At 35.0% G+C, this 20,718-nt stretch overlaps 1 protein-coding gene across 2 annotated transcripts in view; it reads left to right on the plus strand.

The window, feature by feature from the left end:
- The window catches only part of MIB1 (MIB E3 ubiquitin protein ligase 1), a 74,837-nt gene extending 58,878 nt beyond the window's left edge, over positions 1-15,959 (plus strand). For both annotated transcript variants that reach the window (XM_085319269.1, XM_085319270.1), the window contains exons 17-21: positions 666-858; positions 2,097-2,175; positions 3,744-3,857; positions 5,027-5,127; positions 10,307-15,959. In XM_085319269.1, coding sequence (XP_085175395.1) covers positions 666-858; positions 2,097-2,175; positions 3,744-3,857; positions 5,027-5,127; positions 10,307-10,447 — 628 coding nt within the window. In that variant the 3' untranslated portion in view covers positions 10,448-15,959. The remainder of the gene's footprint in view (positions 1-665; positions 859-2,096; positions 2,176-3,743; positions 3,858-5,026; positions 5,128-10,306) is intronic.
- Positions 15,960-20,718: the final 4,759 nt, after the last annotated feature.

Genomic DNA, 20,718 nt, shown 5'->3' on the forward strand with positions numbered 1-20,718 from the left:
TCTGATTTTTAAACAGAAATTAACAAACTGTCATGAAGAGAGACTCTTTGTTGATGCTGCCGTGGTTTGTGAAGTGTTTTTCTTCAGTCTTTTTGCCTGTGTCAGACAGATCATTTGCACAGCTTTAGTGCTTCTTTTTCTCCCCACCTTTTATGGCCTTGTGAGAGTTGTAGGGGATGAACTTACTATTTTTGAACATGTGCTCCCTCTGCTGGGTGAGCAGCAGCCAAGGACAAAGATCCAATGTGAATTCACTTTGGGATTTGGGGGGTTATTTTACAAGCCTGCCTTTTTCTAAGTAATTGAAGCATATTCAAGATTTGTTAAGTTGTGCAGTTCTGAATCTAAAAGCTATGTCTCTATTAGCATGTAAACTTCTAAGGGAAAGAAGCTTTTTTTTCTTTTAATACTGACAGACTGCTGTTCTAATTTAATTGTATAGCCTATTTCTGTAGAATCTTATCTGCACATGAGAGCTTGAACATTGGTGTCAATTGTATATTTGGGAAAATGCAGTTGGAAGTGTTTTATGATGATATACTGATGCTTGAATGCACAAAAAGACATAAGCAACAAATTGATGTGCAGCATGATTTAAAGAAGGTTCTTAGAAATATAAGTCACAAATATGCTGAGTGAAGTCTGACTACAAAGTTTCTTTGTAGTGGTCAGGTTGGTTCCCGAAGTCCATCTATGATCAACAATGATTCTGAAACCTTAGAAGAATGTATGGTGTGTTCAGACATGAAGAGAGATACTTTGTTTGGCCCATGTGGACATATTGCTACCTGTTCACTGTGCTCCCCACGAGTGAAAAAATGCCTTATCTGTAAAGAACAAGTTCAGTCTAGGACAAAGGTAAAAACTTTCAAAGCTTCTTGTTTGCTTTCTGTTTTTAATGTTAATTAAAAGAAGAGGTCACAGAAAAGTATTCTGTCTTACAAGTCTCTCACTGAATGTGGTTAATATTTAATCTTAGCTGATATCTTGTCTCAACACTGCATGTTGCGATTTTCTGTTTACCTGTTCTTGGGTGCTACCACTCCCTTTTCCCCCATCATATCCTTATTGCTCAGATTGTTAGAGATCCTAAAACAGCCACTTGGTGGTGTTGTATTTTTCTTGTTTCTGTTTTGGGTTTTTTTTCCTCCAGATGTATTTTTTTCCATATTGAGGTAGATTGCTGCTATTCCTGAAGTATAATTTATTTTAGTAATATTCAGTTTTTCTGAGTTCTTTAATTCTTTATGACTACTTTGGAAGATGATTTGTCTTATAAATTGAATTAATTGATATATGCTTGTTTTTCAAGATCATCATTATTTTCAGCTCTCACTTTCTTCAGAATTATGAATTTTACTATGCTACGAAGGAGTAATGTTTTACTCCTTCATAGGAGTAAAATTACATTCATAGGAGTAAGCTCCTTCAGAGTATCAAACGTTTATGCCTTATTTTGGTGACCTAACCCAACTTTCTCAAATGGTTCGTGAGCAGTCTGGATGCAGCTCCATTGCTTTTCTGTTTGAGTATTTTTTTATTCCCAACAGTCACCAGGTCTTGTCCTTTTGATGCTTTTTTGCTGTTAAAGGTATCTCATACTGTACATGCTGATCTGTGTAAAACCCATTCTGTTCCTTTTATTCTTAGCCAAAATCATTTGGCTAGTCCAGCTTTGTGTTTCTATCCCTACCTTAGAGTAAATGTACAAATTGTAAATATACATTTGTATCATTTTTACTCTCTGCTTTTATTCTTTCTTATGTCTTAAACTGTTATTCTTTCTTACTCTATCATGCATATCTTTCAAAGACCAAATTTTGACACAGTAACACAGAGAAACACACACTTTCTCTAGATTCCCAATAATCAGTAGAAAGGTTTTGCCATAGGGTGATTCAGAGCAGAGCATTTGTAGAAGTCAGTGACAACTCCTTTATATTGTATTTTGAGGTAATAAATTAGCTAATATTGCACTAATATCTTGTATAATTTTTAGCTTCTTAAAGTCCATATGCCTTGTTAATAGCGTGAATAACCAAATTAATGTAGAGAAGARGAGAGAAAGTTTTCTTACATACATTTGTTCTTTACAGATTGAAGAATGTGTAGTGTGTTCAGACAAAAAGGCAGCAGTACTCTTCCAACCTTGTGGTCATATGTGTGCTTGTGAGAGTAAGTAGACTTGACAGGAGTTTTTTTTCAAAATAATCTTGAAACAATACTTTAATTAAAAAAATTCTGAGAGATTGTTAATAGTCTGACTTCAAGTCCAATTTACTTGTTGTGAGTTTGGTGTCAAAAATTTTGGCATTATTTGGTGTGCTGCTAAAGAAATAGTTGGAAGATAATTACATACCTGTAATAGTTTAAAAATTCAGGTTTCTCCACCTGAATTATGAAATTTTGATTAGGTTTCCTCAGATTATAAAGTCTACTGTGTGCATTTAAAACTTATGCAATCACTTGAGTTTATTTTTATTGCTTTGTTACAGCTTTTGGGGGACATTCAGAGGTGTAAATGGAATTTTTAAGGGACATTTTAAATATTTTAATTTACTACTTTACTGATCTACAGATTTGCACAAGGGCTATAATCATTGTCTGAAAGAGATGTGATAGATCTTTGCAGAGAGCAACTGTTATGATTTAGTCTGGTTTATCTTGTGTAGGAATAGGTGGGGAAAAAAAGAYGTAGGAGATTTCCAGACCTTTTCTCTTTTGAGAGTAAGTTGGTGAGAATGCAGCAGTCACTTTGTCATTAGAAATTTCAGAACTTTGTGAAAGGGTCATTTGCTTGGATAAGAGCAGTGTTTGTTGCTTAGGAGCACATGAGAGGGAAGGAAAATAGTCCTTACTATAAGTAATGCTTACTTGATCTTGCTAAAGAAATCTGGTTTCTTTCTCTGTTCTGGCTGAGAGTTCTGGCATTGAATCATTCCCTTTACAGCTATCCTGGTGTGGAGTCTTTCACCGTCTGCAGCTGCAAGATCATGAGAAGTTTTTTGATTAGTTTCTTGGGAAGAGGACAGCAAAAAGATTAATCAATGTGGTGAAAGATTTCAGAAATGAAACACTACTGAATCTAAGCTGTATCAGGGAAGACAAAATGTTCTACAGCGTAAATGGTTTCTTTCCAGATTGTCTTCTGGGGATCCTGAGTAAAGATCATGAGAGAGAGTCCTCAAATTTGTGCAGTGTACAGCAACTACTATACTGATTCCCAGTAACCACCTTCTGCAATTCTGAGATACCATCACTTGCCTTTTGTAGAAGAGTTCTAGCATTCTTTCTGGGATGATATCAAAGGATATAGGTTTACCCTTCTAAGGGTAGGCAGCGGCACCTGTTTGGCTCTAGATACTAGTACAGTAAGTGAGATCCTTGGTTATGAAGGAGGAAAGCAGGTGATCAAGACATTCTAAATTTGGTTTAACTTCTGTAATCTTTGTGGAATAGACATTTCTTCGGAGAGAGAAGAACATGTTAATTTGAAACATCTTTCCTTTTTTAAAAAAACAGAGCAAAAACAGAATAGGCTTACTGTAAAACCAAAACAAGACTTTGTTTGCAGGTGTGACTTGAAAATGAATGCAAATAGTTGTTTTGTATTGTATTTATTATGCCTTTGCTATATAATTACTGTGAAAAGAATATACATTAAGGACATGGATATGAAAAATTAAAAAAAAAAGAAAATTAGAACAGCAGGATTCTGAGTTGATCTGTTTCTGTCTTCTCAGATTGTGCAAGCTTGATGAAGAAGTGTGTGCAGTGTCGGGCAGTGGTTGAGCGGAGAGTGCCTTTCATAATGTGCTGCGGAGGGAAAGGTACAGAAGATACCACTGATGATATTTGTGAGTGACTCCAAAAGCTATACTCTTTCTCCTATCCCCACCAGCTTTGTATTTCAACTTCTTTTCATTCTTACTCTTTGAAACAACCTAAATCTCATCCCTTCTTGGAAGAAAAGTTTAATGGAAACAATGTTAAGCCTGGCTCCTGTTTGCTGTGAGTGCTACTTGCTGGGTGGGTAGCAGCAGATGCTTATGGTATCACCAGCCATGGTATTAAATGACTACTTCCACCCTCCAAAGTAGAAGCTGAGACATAAATGATTTCATGGCAACTTGGTGTTGTGTGAATCAAAAACTGAAGATTGCCAGTAACTGTGCAAATTAACAAATTTATTTATTTATTTAACTTCTGGAACTCCCTGACTAATAAAAGAATTGTAAATATTCTGCATGTAGGATAGAACTGAACAAGTAACCTTCATGATAGTGTTAAGTTTCCTGCTTTGCATAGTTCTTAAATATCTTCTAATTTTTCTGAATAATATTTGTGAATTATTTATATCAACTGTGCTTGTGTAGTAAGTAGTGCTGGATTTGAGTTTTATTTGAATCAGAATAATAGGTGTCATTCTTGTCACACTGTTCCTAAATAGATAAATGTACTTCTTAAAATAAACTTTTTAATAATTGCATTAGAGAGAGAAATTTGCACTTTGAAGGACTTTCCAACTTTTCTTTGTTTCTTATAGTCACATTGGTTACAAATAGAGAACTGTCAATCTGAGTTTGTACAGCAGTTTGAACAAACTTATTCCATGATACTCCATGATAGTTTTAATCATCGAATAGAATCAGCTGTGTGAATAAAAAGTATTTTCACAGCTTCAAAGGCATTGCCTTTATTTTTTGTACATGCAAAAAAAATTTAGCAGAGAAACTTCACTGACAAATAAGAGCTCTGAGAAGATTAAGGGGCTGCAGGCATTTTTAGCATTATTGCAGAGGAGATATTTGTCAAATGGTGTTGCCACTAGACTCAGAGAAGTGCTTTAGTTTAGGAATTGACGTGCAGTGAGTTTGCAGTGAGTAATGAATTTAATTAGGTTATCAGATATGTTTGAAGAACATTACTTCAGATAATTGAAAAATTGTTTGTAAACTGGAAATAATTATTCCTGTTTCATTAGGTGATGCATAGTGATGCATCTTTTTTTGTCTCTAAATTACAGCGAGCGGAAACATTCCGGTTTTACAGAAGGATAAAGACAACACCAATGTTAATGCAGATGTACAGAAGTTGCAGCAACAGTTACAAGACATCAAGGAACAGGTAAAAGTGCTAGATGTATCTTATGGATCACTAAAATAATTGAAAAAAAAAACAATACATCTTCTGTGATTTAAAGCAGAATGACATGTTGAAGTGCTTCAGTTCTTAAATTTTAGTCAAATAACCAACCATAACAACTGGCCATGGTTGATAATCCATGTATTAGAATGTTTGTGTTGGTGTAATTAGAAAAGGGTACTGAGTCCTATTAAATATTCTCTGCCTATTTAGCATAACTGACTGTATAGCTAGAGCAGAAGCTGTTTTCACAGAACACTAATAAAAGTGGATATTCTCTATGGTATTTATCTTCTTGAATCTGTACTTGTCTGTTCATGAATTGCCTTTGAACAATAGCTGGTGGTTAGCTGTAGTATGCAGACTCCAGATTATGGCAGTCTTTCAAGCAGTTGTGTGTGGTTGCAAAATGAAATCTGCTGGGTGTGAAGTACTGCATGTGTAATCTGCAAAAAATTGGAATATAAATATAAAGGTTTGTCTTTTGTAATTATGCATAGTGTTTGCAGGAGGAAGTCTGTTGAAGCTGACTATAGACTTTACTTTTAATTAATTTTACATGCAATTTAGAACCTCAGTAATAATGCTTCAGATAACTGACAGTCAGCTGTTTAGATTTGTTACGGCTATAAATACAGTTCACTTCAAATGGCTTAAATAATTATCTACATGTGGGACTTTCCTGTGGTAAATTACTAAATTTTGTTGTTGTTTTTCCTGCTGAACAAACAAGAATTTACTTTTGAGATCTTTCGACAGTAAAGGACCTGGAGTATCTGACTACTATATGAACTTACTTTCTTAGAAGAGAACCCTGATAACGTGATCTTTGGCTTCCTTATATCTAATGTAATTGGAAAAAATTGTTTTCATAAATACAGAAGAGAGTGAAGCTTTTTTATTAGCTCTCTCTATCTCTTGTAGACTTAAAGCAGTCAGTAATGCTTCAGTAACAGSAGCATTGCATCTAGTCCTGACACTTGTTGCTCTCAGCAGTACACGTGCATGAAAGTTAAGACTGAATTGTTTAGATCACCCATTTTAGGTGATATAACAGGCCCATATCTGTAAACACCTTAAATTTGAGAGCTGATCTGCTGACCAATTTTAACCTTGGTGGCATGTCTGTGAAGAACCGCTCCTGTCATACAGATCGTTGGCTAAAACTCTAGTAGTAGTAGAAATTCAAATATCCAGTTCAAAGCAGATTACTGCCTAGTTTGTGTCTGTAAAAGGACATGAACGTTAAAAATTCTTACTTGAAAAACGTGCATCTTTCTCACTGGTAACACTTAGAGTTACTAGATTTTTGTGACTTTTTAAATCTTCTGTTTAGCTTCTGTTCTATTTTTAAACATCACTGGGTGAAAAGAATAAGCTTCTCTGTTGACTATTAAGCTGTCTGTTTCTGCACTAAAATGATACAAACAAAACATGCAAATGAATGCTTAAATCCAAGTGCTCAAAACAAAACATGCAAATGAATGCTTAAATCCAAGTGCTCTATAATGTACAATTAAATGTGTTAAAATATTTCTGATTATTTTATAGACTTACAAAAGATCTGAATTCAATGTCAATCTGCTAATACTCTTTTATGAGTATTATTTCACATTATGAGGATGTGAGAGGACAACTACTTAATTTTACAGTTTTTTCTCTGTGAATACATGTTATCTCAGTTTTTTTTCAGTTCTCATAAGTTACTSTCTTTTATTCCGAACAGTCTTCTGTCATGTTTTGGGGATTTATTTTCCCATTTGTTAGTAAGAAGCTTTCTAATAGGAGAAAGTTATGGTGTGATAGTGAGAAGAGAATAATTGTTTTAATACTGTCATTTTCTATTTGTAATATTTTCTGATTTTGAGATTTACAATGTGTATAGGGACTTTTAGTCTATTATTCTGCATTGAAATGCTTTTCTATTCAATATTTTATTTGAAATCAGCATAAAACTGAAGGCTGTTCAACATTTATTTGATCAGAAAGAAGTTCTGATTCTTGAGTACATCTTGACTTGAGACTTTTTGCTCAGTGTCTTCTACTTACTCATACTTGTGAGTGGCAAGTTCGATTTGATAACAAAAAAATAAAAATTATTCACCTATATCCTTAAATTTGTTCTTAAAGTTATACAGAAAATTCCATTTTAATCATATATTCCTTTGATTAGTGCGTTAACAGTTCACTTTTCAAGTTACATTGATATTTTTGTACTTAAAATTCATTTATTCTCTTTCAGCAGGTATAACCCTATGTTTCAACTCATACCTTCAGTGATAATCTAATATGTTAGTGCAGCAAGCTTTTAAAACCATTTCTGATGCCGAGCAGAAGTGATGCGTGATGTCAACAGAATCTCCCACATCTGATGACCACACCATTCTTCAGGGATTCCCTTAATGTGAACCCTTTTGACTGTAATTGCAATACCTTCACCCCATTTCATACATATTCACCATCATCTGTCTGATATCTTTATGTATGTTCCTTCACCATACTTGCATCATTTTCTTCCTGCTTAAAAATAAATTTATTTTGTCACTGTGCACCTGTATATTGTTGGAGAAAATGTTTTTAGTAATAAGGAATTTATTTCTCAAGCATTTTAAAACATCTTACCGGTAATTAAAAAAAAATTATTTGAAATATCAAGCCCAATTGTAATTAAAAGTATGATGAGCAGCTTTTCAGGCTATTTTTTACTTATCCATAGAGATAATACTCCCATATAACAGACATGGTGCCTTTTTATATCGTTTATTTCCCTTCAAAAGATGGTAGTCAAATGTTTAATGCAGATAAAGGATAAGAAATCTAAGATGTGGTTTTAGGCAGAGAACAGTCTAGCAAATTAACAATACAGTGGAAATATATATTACTTGYTTCATGCTGCTTTGGCGAAAGTTGGGTGTAAGATATGTAAAGAACTTGCTTCCACTGTAAAAGTGCATATAAACTAATTATTAAGTAATAAATATTCTTTAACAATTGGATGAAACTCTAACATTTGGGCTTGCATCTGTCTGGAGAAACTATTGAGCTAATCAAAAAAGTCCTTGTCACAATAGAGCTGCATAGGAATCAGGAAGTTCCTGCCAACTGAATTCTCCTACTGTATGACATAAATGTTTAAAAAAAAAGTATCATACTAAGAAATAAAATTAATACATTTTAAGTATTCTCCATTTATATTAATCAGGAAAAATCTGAACTATTTGTTAATACCACATGCAATTGCAGAAAAGATCTAGAAATTTGATTGTAATTCTGTATTTCATTGCATGAATTATCAGCAGTCATGTGCCTTGAGCAGATTTTTTGAGTCTCATCATGAGTGTGTTCATTTTCAAATGATGGTGTGGCATTTTAGAGAGAAACAGACTCTTGTAACTTCAATAATTGTAATATTATATTTAGACACAAATCATTTAAGCTGAGAACATAGAATAAGGTCTAAAATTTTTTTCTCCAAAGATAAGATTTGGGTTTACTTTGTCAGTCCTTTGTCAAGGGACGTCATGTCAATACTGTTASGTTATGGACATGTGTCATCAGATATCTGTGTATTAATGGAAAATTCATAGATATTTTGTTAATTTTTCAAAGACTGTAAGTCACTGGAGGAAGCATACCCATAATTTTACCATTGAGATACGTAGTTAAAGATTTGATGTGAATGAAAAATAGACTCCACTGATTGACAGTCAGTCTTGCAAATTTTTAGGTATTGAGAATGCTTTAGTTTGATACTGTGGAAATTTTGACAAAGCTGGAACGTAGTGTTTCTGTGAAAAGAAATTTTTGAATGTGAATTGACATAAGGCTTTATCTGGAAGTATTACTTCTCTGCTAGCCCATTATACTGATTTCCTGCAGATTAATGTAGGTATTTGGCCAAAYTCCATTGAGTTTAAATGGTAAAATTGTTCTGTCTTAAACTAAGCTAACTACCCTATGAAGTAATATCTACTGATTACATAAAAAGAATGTCCTAAAGCTATATTGGGTAAGGTTTCTGCTATGGATCACTCTCTCTCTCTAACTGAAGTAACACCCCAACTTTTAGTATGGAAACAAGTCACAGGTGCAAGGTGGTGATAAAATGAATTTGTGTTTGAAATACCGGCCCTGTTAATATTTCATGTCATGAGATTAACATTCATAAATGTTAGACATGAGTAATGCCTCAAATCTGAGGACACTGTAGATTGGATTTGTTGGACTATTGAATAGTCTAACAACTGATTGTATGTTCATTTACTAACATTAAATAAACTTGTTATAAATAAAATTCTTATATAAGGTATGGCTGCAATATGTTCATGGTGAAGGAACATACCTTATAAAACCTGCAGTTTATGGGTGTGACAAAAGGTGAAGGACATTGTTCCTTAACGGTTTGCTACAAAATGAACTGTTTAAGAGCTTTAGGAGATCTTTCTTGGGCATTGGCTATCACTTTAATGTCCAGCAATGAAAATTGATTTTAAAAGTTTGCTGTGCTACTATGATGATCAGAGAACACAGATTAAGTTGTTCTTCGTTTGAAATGAAGTATTCTGTTGGTTGGAAATCTAGATTACTTTCATGAACAAAACCTGAAATATACACTATACCAGTACTGAGTTTTTGCATGTAGTACTGATTGTACAGCATTTATATTTATGCTTGCGTTTGATACTTGGTGTTTAAAGGTAGGTATGTGAATGGCTTGATAGTCTTAAGAAGTTAGTAAATAATTCAAATGAGCATTGCACAACATAAAACTTTGTGTTGTATTTTTTCACTCACAGATTACATATTGAAAAGGGAGATATTGAATAGTRTCCTAGCATTGCAAACAAGTGATGCTATTGAATTTGTGATATCAATAGCCTTATTTAAAAGGATTGCATTTGGAAAAAACTACATAGGTTTYCTCAAGATGGAGGAACCCAGATAGAAACGTCTGTTAGCTAAAAATGTGATTTAAAATAAAATTGTTTTCAGGTTATGGAATATATGCTCAGCAGCTTGGTTACTCTAAGAAAATGATCCGTTATGCTTAGGATGGCGTATTTACTGCTATTTTTCAGTGATTTATTAGATTAGTAGTACTGCATATTCGATGTTCTGTTGCTACTGCCACTGACCATTAACCTGTCAAAATCTCTTACAGACTATGTGTCCTGTCTGTCTGGACCGTCTGAAGAACATGATCTTTCTCTGTGGCCATGGAACCTGTCAACTTTGTGGAGACCGAATGAGTGAATGCCCTATATGCCGCAAGGCAATTGAACGAAGGATTCTTTTGTATTAAGTAGTGGAACCATTGTCTTTTATTAGCTTATTAAACAGTAAGGACACTTTGATGATTTAAATCTTTGTAAGCTTGAAAGGCTGTAAAAGACTCTAATTAAAACGTTTCTAATATTGTAGCACAGGTTCGCTACATGGTAATTGTTTAAAGATTGTGAACATACCAAATAAGAGAACAGTATTTGGACAGTCAGCTTTTAGTTTTATTCTTAAAAGATATCTAAGCTTAAAGCTAACTTAAAGCAGTTTTTATTTTCTTTCTGTTGTCCTCTTTCCCTTAAAGTGTAAACGGACAAATTTGTTTTTGTTTCTTTCATGTTTTTTCTCAATGTATGTATCAGTTGGGCATCAAGTGGAGTAGATTTTTTTTTTGATAAATTTATTCAGTTGCTATCAAGTATAAATACTTYTCTTGTTTTAAGCTTCTTTGGAGAATGTTCAAATGTCCTGTGACAGTTATGGTTCATGTTTTATATCTTAAGATATAAAATAATGCAAAATCAGTGCAAAGCGTACACGTTGTAGTAATAAATATCATACTATTCCTGTCAGAACAGACCTCAAAATGTATTGCTAAAGTAATCCTAACATTAATGTTCCCTTTGTTGATAAAGATGAATCAGGAAGAAAAGATCAGTAAAAAGAGACAAATTTGACTTAGAAATACTGTATTCCTAAAACTGCACTTTAGTCCAACAGGTTCAAGCTAACTGAAATGATGACTTTCTTAATTCTGCTAGCTTCATAGCTTTGTATGAAATGACTTCTAACTTGATGGGAAAGGAAAATATATGAGCAATAGGTCAGTTATCTATTTCAGATGACGAATGGATTTGATCAATTTTAGGGGAACAAATACATATGTGGGTCCATCTAAGTCTATGAATTGTAAGGACTAGTAAGGAAGTTTGCAAAAGTTTAGCTTCAAAATCTGGCTTTTAACACACACATATATTACTTTCCTCTTTTAAAATAGTTTTATTGTCTCCAGGCAAACAGGATCAACAGCAAAAGAGAAGATTTAATATTGCYGATTTATCTAAGCTAACACCAAAACTTAGCTAGGAGTGTTAATAGGTAATGTTGTAAATCAAGATATTGTTTGCAGAGTGGAGAATTTTGTGAGCCATGCCTAGGTGAGATAAAGTTGGTTGGGGGTGGGGGTTAGCTATCACTAATGTGACATACAGAGATATTATTGACTCTGACAGTACCACTGCTAGGAACTGCAAATCATTAACATTTTGATAGCAAATATGCCCTTCCAGGTTTTTGGATGGAAGACARTATGCTGATTTGAGGTTCTCTTGTAGCTAGTAGGAATGTGTGTTTACTCTTAAGTGATTCATCRGTTTACTGAGTGTGTAATTTTTGTATCCTTTTGCCATCTTGCAGACCTCATTTGGGTATGTTCTTGCAAAAACAGTAATGATGTGTACACTGGAGTCATTTAGAAGCCTTACTTGCAGCTAAGAATAATTTCTTATTTAGTTCCCATTAGATATGTCAAAAGCATGGCAGAAGGGATAGTTCAGGGGAAGATCCAGGTAAGGATAAAAGGAAAAAAACCTTATTTCTTCAGAAAATCAGTCTGCCTTTTWAAGTCTGTGCGGATTTGCTTGAATTGTGCAAACCTTGGCAAAAATCTCAGAAGACTGTTACCAGTAAACTTTACTGGTAAAAAGTTCACATATCTTTAAACTTCAAACACAGTGTTTTTCAGGAAACTACTATACTGGTTTGGAAAACCAGTATGTACAATGGCTGTTAACAGAACAGGCTGATTTAATACCTTGCTATAGCCATCTTTAATCCTGATCCAGAATTGCAAATGTTAATCATTCTTTTCAGTATTTTTTTTTTTTTACTGGACATAATCTTGATTTGGAGTCAGTAAACTGTTCTGTTGTGTTTTGTGTTCTAGTAGTCATCTGTTCTCAGATATTCTTTGTACCTGCCTTTTTGACCAAACCAAATAGTTCTCCCCCTTCTTGTTTCTTTGGTCCCTGTTCTTAAATACTAAGACTCTCAAGTAACCTGGATGGAAAACTTCTGCTATAAGGCTTTTTTTCAATTCAGCATTTCCCTATCTCCATTTAGACTCTGATGGCATGTAATATTCACTACAATTTTCTTTTGGCCCATATGCATGTCACTAATCCTGACTTCTGAAGCTTGTATTTGACAGGTGAACAGTATACTTCATAGTTCCTGTCAGTCCTCCTTCAAAAATAATCTTATAATAGAACAACTGTTTTRTCTAGTATGAGTTTTATTCTTTAATGTATTTGATCTGTAGCTCAGTTTTCTCACATATTSAATATTTCACGCATTTTGAATATTGTGTCCTATTTATTCTTTGAGGGACCTCTATAAAGTCAGCACAAAGGACAAACAGGATGGATTTCTTCTTGATAATACAGCTCAAAATTGGAACCTTAGTATAGCAGCTGGTGTTTTCCTAATGCTTTTTCACTGGAACAAACCATAATTACTTGGACGTAATTCAACCTTGCATTATTTGAATAATTCACCTGAGCAAAAAGTGATATAAAGCATCCTGCTTGGAAAAGTGGAATTGAATCTGCAGGAGGCACAAATTTTAGTGTAGATGGGTAAACACTCATACTTCCCAGCAGAGAAACTATTAAGCACTTTATAATGCTGTTAATACCTGGAGACCATCACAGTCCTTTGGAAATAGAGACAATAGCTGAAAGTGTTGCTCTAGGAGCACTTGTAGTCTTCTGTACTATAGTCACACAAGATGTGTGAGATTACATAGAAATTTGTAATTGGCCTCACTGGACAATGTTGTGTGCAATTTGAAATTAAAATATGTCAGTGTCATGGATCTATCTTGATATTATCATGATATCAAGAGAAATAGCAGAACTAGAAAAACTGAGCATACTAGAAAATGTGCTTAAAGTGCTAATGTAGGCCTTGTTAACAGGTGAAAAAGATGTGAAGAGATGATTGTGAAGGCTATGCAGTGCTTTTCTTTCAAAACACTTAAGAAGGGAAAATGTTTGCAAATCTGGTATTGCTTCTGGAAGTAGATAGTTAGATTCATACACTGTCTTTGGATTCAGGGTGAACTAATGTTGCTGAGGAAGGTAGTAACTAGCAATTTAGTAGCTGTGGTTTGCTGTCTAGTATCATCTGTGCAGCATGCACAGAGTGCAGATGTTTATTGGATAACACTTCATCAGAAGAAAGAAAAACAGAAGCTCAGATTGGAAGCCAAGGGCAGTCATAGCAAGGAGGAGAGTTGTCATATGTCATTGTGCACCAGTCTTCAGCAGAAGATGGAAGTGTAAATCTCATTACTTGGGAGCAAAGTGGAAATGAGAAAAGGAAAACCAGTAAGTAGGCATTTCACTTTAACATACTGTAAAGTTTAAGAATTGCMACCTTTGTTTCTTATGAATTCCTCCAATATTTGATAGCAGTTTTGAAATTAAATTGGATGAAATACCTCAACTTCTTTCTTGAAACAATCAAGAAGACACCTAATAATATGTATGTTCAGATATGAAGTGTGCTCAGATGTTAAAGTAGAACATTTTTCATTTCTTCAATTTAATAAAAGATACAGATGGTCACATCAGCATACAGTGATTAAGATGATAACCTAAGAGACTAACAAACTATGCTAAGTAGTTGTAACTTGTTAACGTTTCTAGGAAATATATTTGATTTCCTCCCCGCCTCGCCAGTCCTGCTCCATATCATCTACTCTGCACYAAGCTCCAGTAGGACTCGTGGCACTTTTTGAAATTTGGGTCATTGACACCTTCTCATTTGTTGAAATACTGCGTACTAGCGCATTAGGGTTTGGAGGGATCACGTTTTGCTGACGTGGATACTGAAAAATTAAAATGACAAGATAATAAAWGTTACTTTGTAAATGTGAATGCTTCATTAGACACTAATGCTCTCAACTTGGGCTGAGTGAGGTAATAGCAGAATTTCACAAGTACTTGTGCCTTGTCAGCATAGACTTACAATCSGTATATTAGCTTATTTTAAAGATATATGAAACAATATTTTAAAAATGTAATTTGATTAAGTACTTAYTGTGTAGATATTTTCTAGAGATAAAGTTTTATGTATGTCTACTTATTTTTAGCAGTATTAATTTCAATTTATATAAATACTGAATTGTTTGAAGAGGTTGCTTTGAGCTAATGATCTCTCTAAGCTTCCTCTACAATACTGCGGATTAAATGTCAAACTTAATTTTGCTCTTCGACTAGTGGCTGGTAAACTGAAGAGCCTGTCCTGTTCTTTGTGCTGCATGGGCCAGACTCAGATTTTCACTTAAAAAAATCACTACAGTGTAATGTTCAGTAATGCTACCTCCTTTCTGTCAAAGTGTTGAATTTTACTGCAGTTCCATATCTTTGGGAAGAGATAGGGGAACATTTCAGTTTTGTTTTACATCAATTTTTGTGTCTGGATACATTGTGAAGACTTTTTACTGACTGTGTAAATTACGAACAATAGAAGTTTGTAATTTGCCACCATGTACATTATGTATTTTTCTTGCTTAAGTTGCTGGGATTCATACTATTGTTTGTTTACCTATTTCATAGCTAGTTTTGTTGACAAAGCAAAACTCACCTGCAGAAGTTTTAATGTGTGCCATTTCCATAGCTGAGCCTGTGGTAAATATGAAAGTTCTGACTCAGGGCTTTTTAACAACTTAAACACATTCACAATATTCTTCAGCACATCTTGGAGGATATTATACATGTAATGACTGTACAGTGCCTTGATAGAACTATTGAATAGGCAGTAGCCATAGAGTCTTTACAGAATGCAAGTTTCTTGAGTTCAGCTAATGAGCTTGTTAATATATCTGTAATACCCTGCCATATATATACATACTTGTATTTCTGTAAAGGAAAATTAGCAAATTTAGCTTTTGTTAAGCTTTTTGTAAGTTGTGTTTTATTTTTACACCGATCACAGGGGCCTGGGGGGGGTATAGTATTCAAATTTACAGAAGCAGCATTTGTGGGAAAGTAGGTTGATAAAATGTGCCGTATATGACATTTTCAGTGTGAGGGGAGATGACATTTTATAAACTACCATTTTTTTTAAAAAAAGCTGCTTTATTCTGGCCTAGTAAGTCTTTTATAGGAAAGAAAAAATAATCAGCGACAAATCTGTATGTTTGCATGCCATTTCATAATTATGAATTATGTCGTTTGAGCTTCTAGGAAGTACTTTTTGTCCCAAGCTTAGTGTCTTTATGGAATGCAAAATATTCATATTAGAAAATAGTTTTAGTGAACCACAACATTTTTGCATCTGTTAAAAACACCTTTGTATTTTTAGTAAGTTGTAGATTTTGACATGACTATTTGAGAATTTAAGGTTATCTGTGTGAATGTAGTGGATTTCTGTATGCAGATAGCATTATATAATTGCTTTCGTTAAAACTGCTTAGCAAGGTCTAAGCTTTTCAAAATAAATGGGAATGTACTGTATGGTTAATAAAACTTATTATATAAGACGTATTCTGACTTTTTCAAAAGCTTTGAGGTGAAGGGTTATCTGACTGATCACTGGGTTGTTTTGTGTATGCATCACTGGGAAGAGGATGGCTGCTTATTTGATTAGATCCTTTTTGGATGTAACAATATTAGATGTCACCACAGATTTAGAAAATAGTATACTTGAACAAATGTTTGGTAACTGTGTTGGTCATTGATTTGGAATGTTTCAAAGCACAGCTGACTTTATTGAGAAAGTCTTCAGTCCAAACTTCGAAGAATTCTGGTTCTTCAGAAGGTGTCCCTGAAGACCAACTGTGTAACAAGATCAAAAATGGCATGTGCTTTGAATGTTCCAGATACTCTAAGACTTAAGCGACACGGTAGCAGAAACATACGTCTGCACAAGGGTAGATTATGATGAACCAGTAAAAGGCTTGAATTTCTTTTTTTTTTTTTTTTTAATCTATGGCACATGTGCAAATTTTTCTATAAACATGCAGTTTATAATATTGGTGAGAACTGCCGTGAAGTGTGTGTGTGTTAGATTCTCCTGTTTACTTATAACCGAAAGGCCTTTACGTATCTGGCTCCATGAATGTGATCATTTAAAAGTCTTCTGCCAGATGTGGTAGCTATCACATTCTCAGATAGCAATTGCTGCATCGTAGTTTACACTTTTAGAATTCAATTTATTCAATTTAGCGGAAGCATTTTTAAAAAAATGCAACTAAAATGGCAGTGAAACCAACCAGACTCAAAACATAGTGTTTTAATTTATCATAGTATACAGGTGAAAAATGAACTGATGAAAATAATTTTTGTTGCTTTTTTTCCCTCAATTTCTCCCTCCTAAGAAATGTAATACATGCTGGAGCCTAGCTGGCATATTACTGCTCATATTTTATAGAGTATGTTTGAGTTACGAGGTACAACAAACTATTTACACTTGGAAAGTGGGGCAAAATTAGCCACAAAGTGTATTCACCTCTGAGAGTTTAAATAAGAAGCTCCACTCCCTTAACTTTGTTTAGTAGATAGTTGTTTGGCCCTGGTGTTCTATGCTCYGTTTTATTCAGGGAAGAAATACAAACAGTTACATTAGAATAAAAAGAGGCAGCATTCCTTTTCAGACTTGTTTTCTGCCAGTATGGAAGGGTAATTTCAGATAGGTAGGAATGATATTGTTGGAGGTCTTGATATCATGCTTTTTGCAACCCATTTCAAGTCAATAAAGCAGCATGCACTGGAAAATTCTTATTTTAAAGGAGGAAACCTATCTACAGGTAGGTATGTTACTGGTCTTTATGGGAAGTTGTTGGCTGAAAGCTGCTTAAGGGATGTAAATGTCTTGTTCCTTTTGCAGTGAATGAGAGTAGTAGGTCCAGGCCTTCCAGATGTTCAGAATTTCTTTTAAAAAGCAGTCTTCAGAGAGTAGGTTTATGATACATTGGAATGGTTTAAACCACGTTAGAAATCAAGAACTGTACCAGCTAATAATGTCAGAAATTTTATTCCGTTACATTGTAAGTCTTCAAGTTACAAAGTTTAAAGCAAAATGTACTAAAGCCTCAACAAATCTTTACTATAATTGGCTGTCCTAGATAAGCTAATACAAAACTTAATTTTGGAAAAATTTCCAAAAATAAGGAAAATTCACTTATGAGAATATACTGACACCTRCCCATCACGCAAACTATGATAGTGTTCCACAGCATTTTTAAAAATAAATCTGAAGATGGCAAGCTAACAAACAAATCAGAGCTAATTGACCAAGTGACACTTTCACTTTACATCCTAAAATGTATGAGTGTTTCTTCCACAAGGGGTCAGTAGCATACTCCATTTGTGACAATTGACTTTTTTTTTTTTTTGGTAATATGAGCACAAAGCAAATAAGGGATAAGGAGAATGATGATTGCATTAATGTGTGGGTGGACCAGACCTCACTTGTCCCCTTCTTCAAGCAGGCTAAGTATAATTAGGTTATTTGCTGACTTCGGTAAGCACCCATATTCTATCCTCTGACTCTCATGTGACATGAACATTGCTACTATTGATTAGGGCAAAGTTCCAGTGAAGTGTTTACCTTTAGCTCTAGTTGAAAGTATTCATTCAGTCTAGCCCTTTTTCAGAAGCATGCAGTTGAGGCAGATAAACTATATGAGAGAGCTTGTCCAGTGGGTAAGGGAAAAGAATTCTTGCATGAGTGTCCCGCATATTCTTAATGATAATCATAGCCTCCCTAGATGGCTAGAGCTGATTAATATTTTCCAACCTATAGTAACACAGCTTATAGTTAAATATACTTTGAACACTCTCAGTGTAGTCAGTGGAAGGAATGTCCAAGTTCTCAAGRCTTCCCTAAGTATGCAGGCTACCTGGAGACAGAAGTTTGAAGTAACTCATTATCTTTCTAGTAAGARGTTGAACAGACCAGACAGCTATTCCCTAGACTGAAATTTCCAAAGCCGCTATCAAAGTCACGTTTCACAAATAGATACCTAAGTATTGTGCATGTCTTTGAGGCTGGCCTAGAGGCCCACTGGAGGCTCTTCCTTGAGCTCGGTGAATTAACAAAGGACTGAACTTCATGTTTGCAACCTTGTGATTTTCTGTTTCTGATCTCTCTTGGTTTTTGTTTTGTCTCTTCAGTGCTTCTGTCTTAACCACTCAAGTCCTCCATTCCAGTTCTTTATATAAATCTGTTTTTAATAGTAAAACTTTGTGTCTCTTCCCTCTCAAGGCATTCTTCCCTTGACTCAGTAACATTAACCTCCATTAGGCTGAGATTGGCGCACTGCCTTGGCATTAATACAGTGTCTGACTATACTCTTAATTGCATATACTGACAGGAGAAATTCCTGAATTCAGTCTCAGTGAAATTTCACACTCCTTTATCAACAACCCTTCTCAATGTTGGCAATGTAAAAAAGTTTATGGCTACCCCTTGAGGAAAAGGTAGAGGTGATCCTTTTGGTCTAGTTGCAGCTGTTCTCAACCATATGAGGAAAATCAGGTAGAAGTAAATGTTGCTCCTTCCCCCCCCCGCCCCGTCCTTCTTTTTTTCCATAGGCTGCCTAAAATTTCCACTGTTGCAGTACCTCAGTTCAGTTCTGTTTTTTGATGACAACTTCCCCAAGAAGCTCAAAGTGGATGGAAGTCAACTTTCTTCTACTGCAGTGTATTTTGCCCACTTAAGCCTGCCCGCTTTTGCCCCCAGAAGTTTGTTCAGTTCAGTAGGATCATTTGCATGAGCATGGGTTGTTTGCAAAGAGAAAGGTTGTATTATTGGGCTTCTTGCTGCCCCCATAGAAAAGTATGCCTCTTTGTGTAAAGTAAATCTGAAACCACATTCCAAGTAATACTCTTCCTACTAAGCTTTTGTAATCCCTACTGTTTATATGATTGTGAGGTGTCTTGTGATATTCTGTGTGAAAGCTATATAAAACGAATAGCAATTATACAGCATGTATTTCCTAATGCATGTGTTATATAGTGTGTTGGCTCTGAAGCACAATGCTATCATTCTTCCTTTCTTCTTCCTCCTTTGTGATGAGACTTGTAAAATAAAGACCACTTCAGATCTATGTAGACAAAACTACTTTTCTAACACAAAGGGCTTAGCTAAGCTGTTTCTAGTACCACCTTACAGTTCAAAGCATCAAGCCCAAGGCTTTTGACTGTATTTGCCTAATCTAAAGCACAGGGCACTTAAAGCACCTAATTCATATTATTCTTGGTTTAGTCGGGTGATTCTGATTCTATTTAAATCTGAGAGATCTTAATGTAACAGTTATTCTCTGAAACTGTATTCTCCCACTACTTCACATGGAAGGCATATTCTTTGAAAGCAAGTACACATCTCATCTTGTTAGTATAGAAAAATGTGTTAGAATGAGGAGGCGGGATAGCCCAAAACTCTTTCTGCAATCTAAGGCCTTCTTAGGAATTTTGTGAGGTGACGCCCGAATGGCAAATTCATTTGTGAGCAGAGTCATCCCTTGAAGAGACTTGGAAATTCATCTATCCCATCTCCTGTGAGTTTGTCTCATAAACACATTGAGTCCTGTTGTAACCCCACAATCTCTCTTGTCTTGCGTGCCCCACCAATCCGGGTAGCTGCAACCACTCCAGGGAGATTGGGTGCGAGGGGACCTATCTGGAGTAGTGTGTCCCAGACTTGCACTGGAACTACTTTGCATTTGAAGAAGGAAGGTGGGGGAGTTGCAAGCCAGTGCCTGTGATGAAGTTATGGAACTGCTGTTCTGCGTAACACAACTCTTTTTCCTATTATGTATGCATGGATGTAAACGGATAAGTGATCTCAACTTGCATTTACTGTGAGTGCCTGCAAAGAAGCAGTGGTGTAAAATCTACTGCAGATCAACTTCTYCTCAGTAATTAGCTGCTGAGGTGCTTGCCCAGCAGCAGACAGTAGTTGGAGGCCACTTGCACTTTTCAAGTGTTGCAGCCAAGTAGAGTTGAGTGGGCAAAGCCTTATGGCCATCTACTTGTCCTGAGTTGACATTGCTACATGGGTAGTAGAATGGAAATGAATTATATACGAAGAATGTATCTTTATGAACCTGATTGGGATACTGGGACAATTAATTTTAGACTTTGTCAGCTATAATGAGTCAAATTGTGACCCAAGATTAGGCAAACTGGAGTTGTAYGCTCCAGAGAAACGTAGTGGCTGATCTTATAGTTTTGCTTTTCCAGGAGTTTCTCAACTTTGAGCAGGTAGTTGAATAGTCTGCGG

The sequence above is a fragment of the Rhea americana genome, unplaced genomic scaffold (assembly GCF_003343005.1).
Source record: "Rhea americana isolate MKP2758 unplaced genomic scaffold, rheAme1 scaffold_58, whole genome shotgun sequence".
In the NCBI taxonomy this organism is placed as follows: domain Eukaryota; kingdom Metazoa; phylum Chordata; class Aves; order Rheiformes; family Rheidae; genus Rhea; species Rhea americana.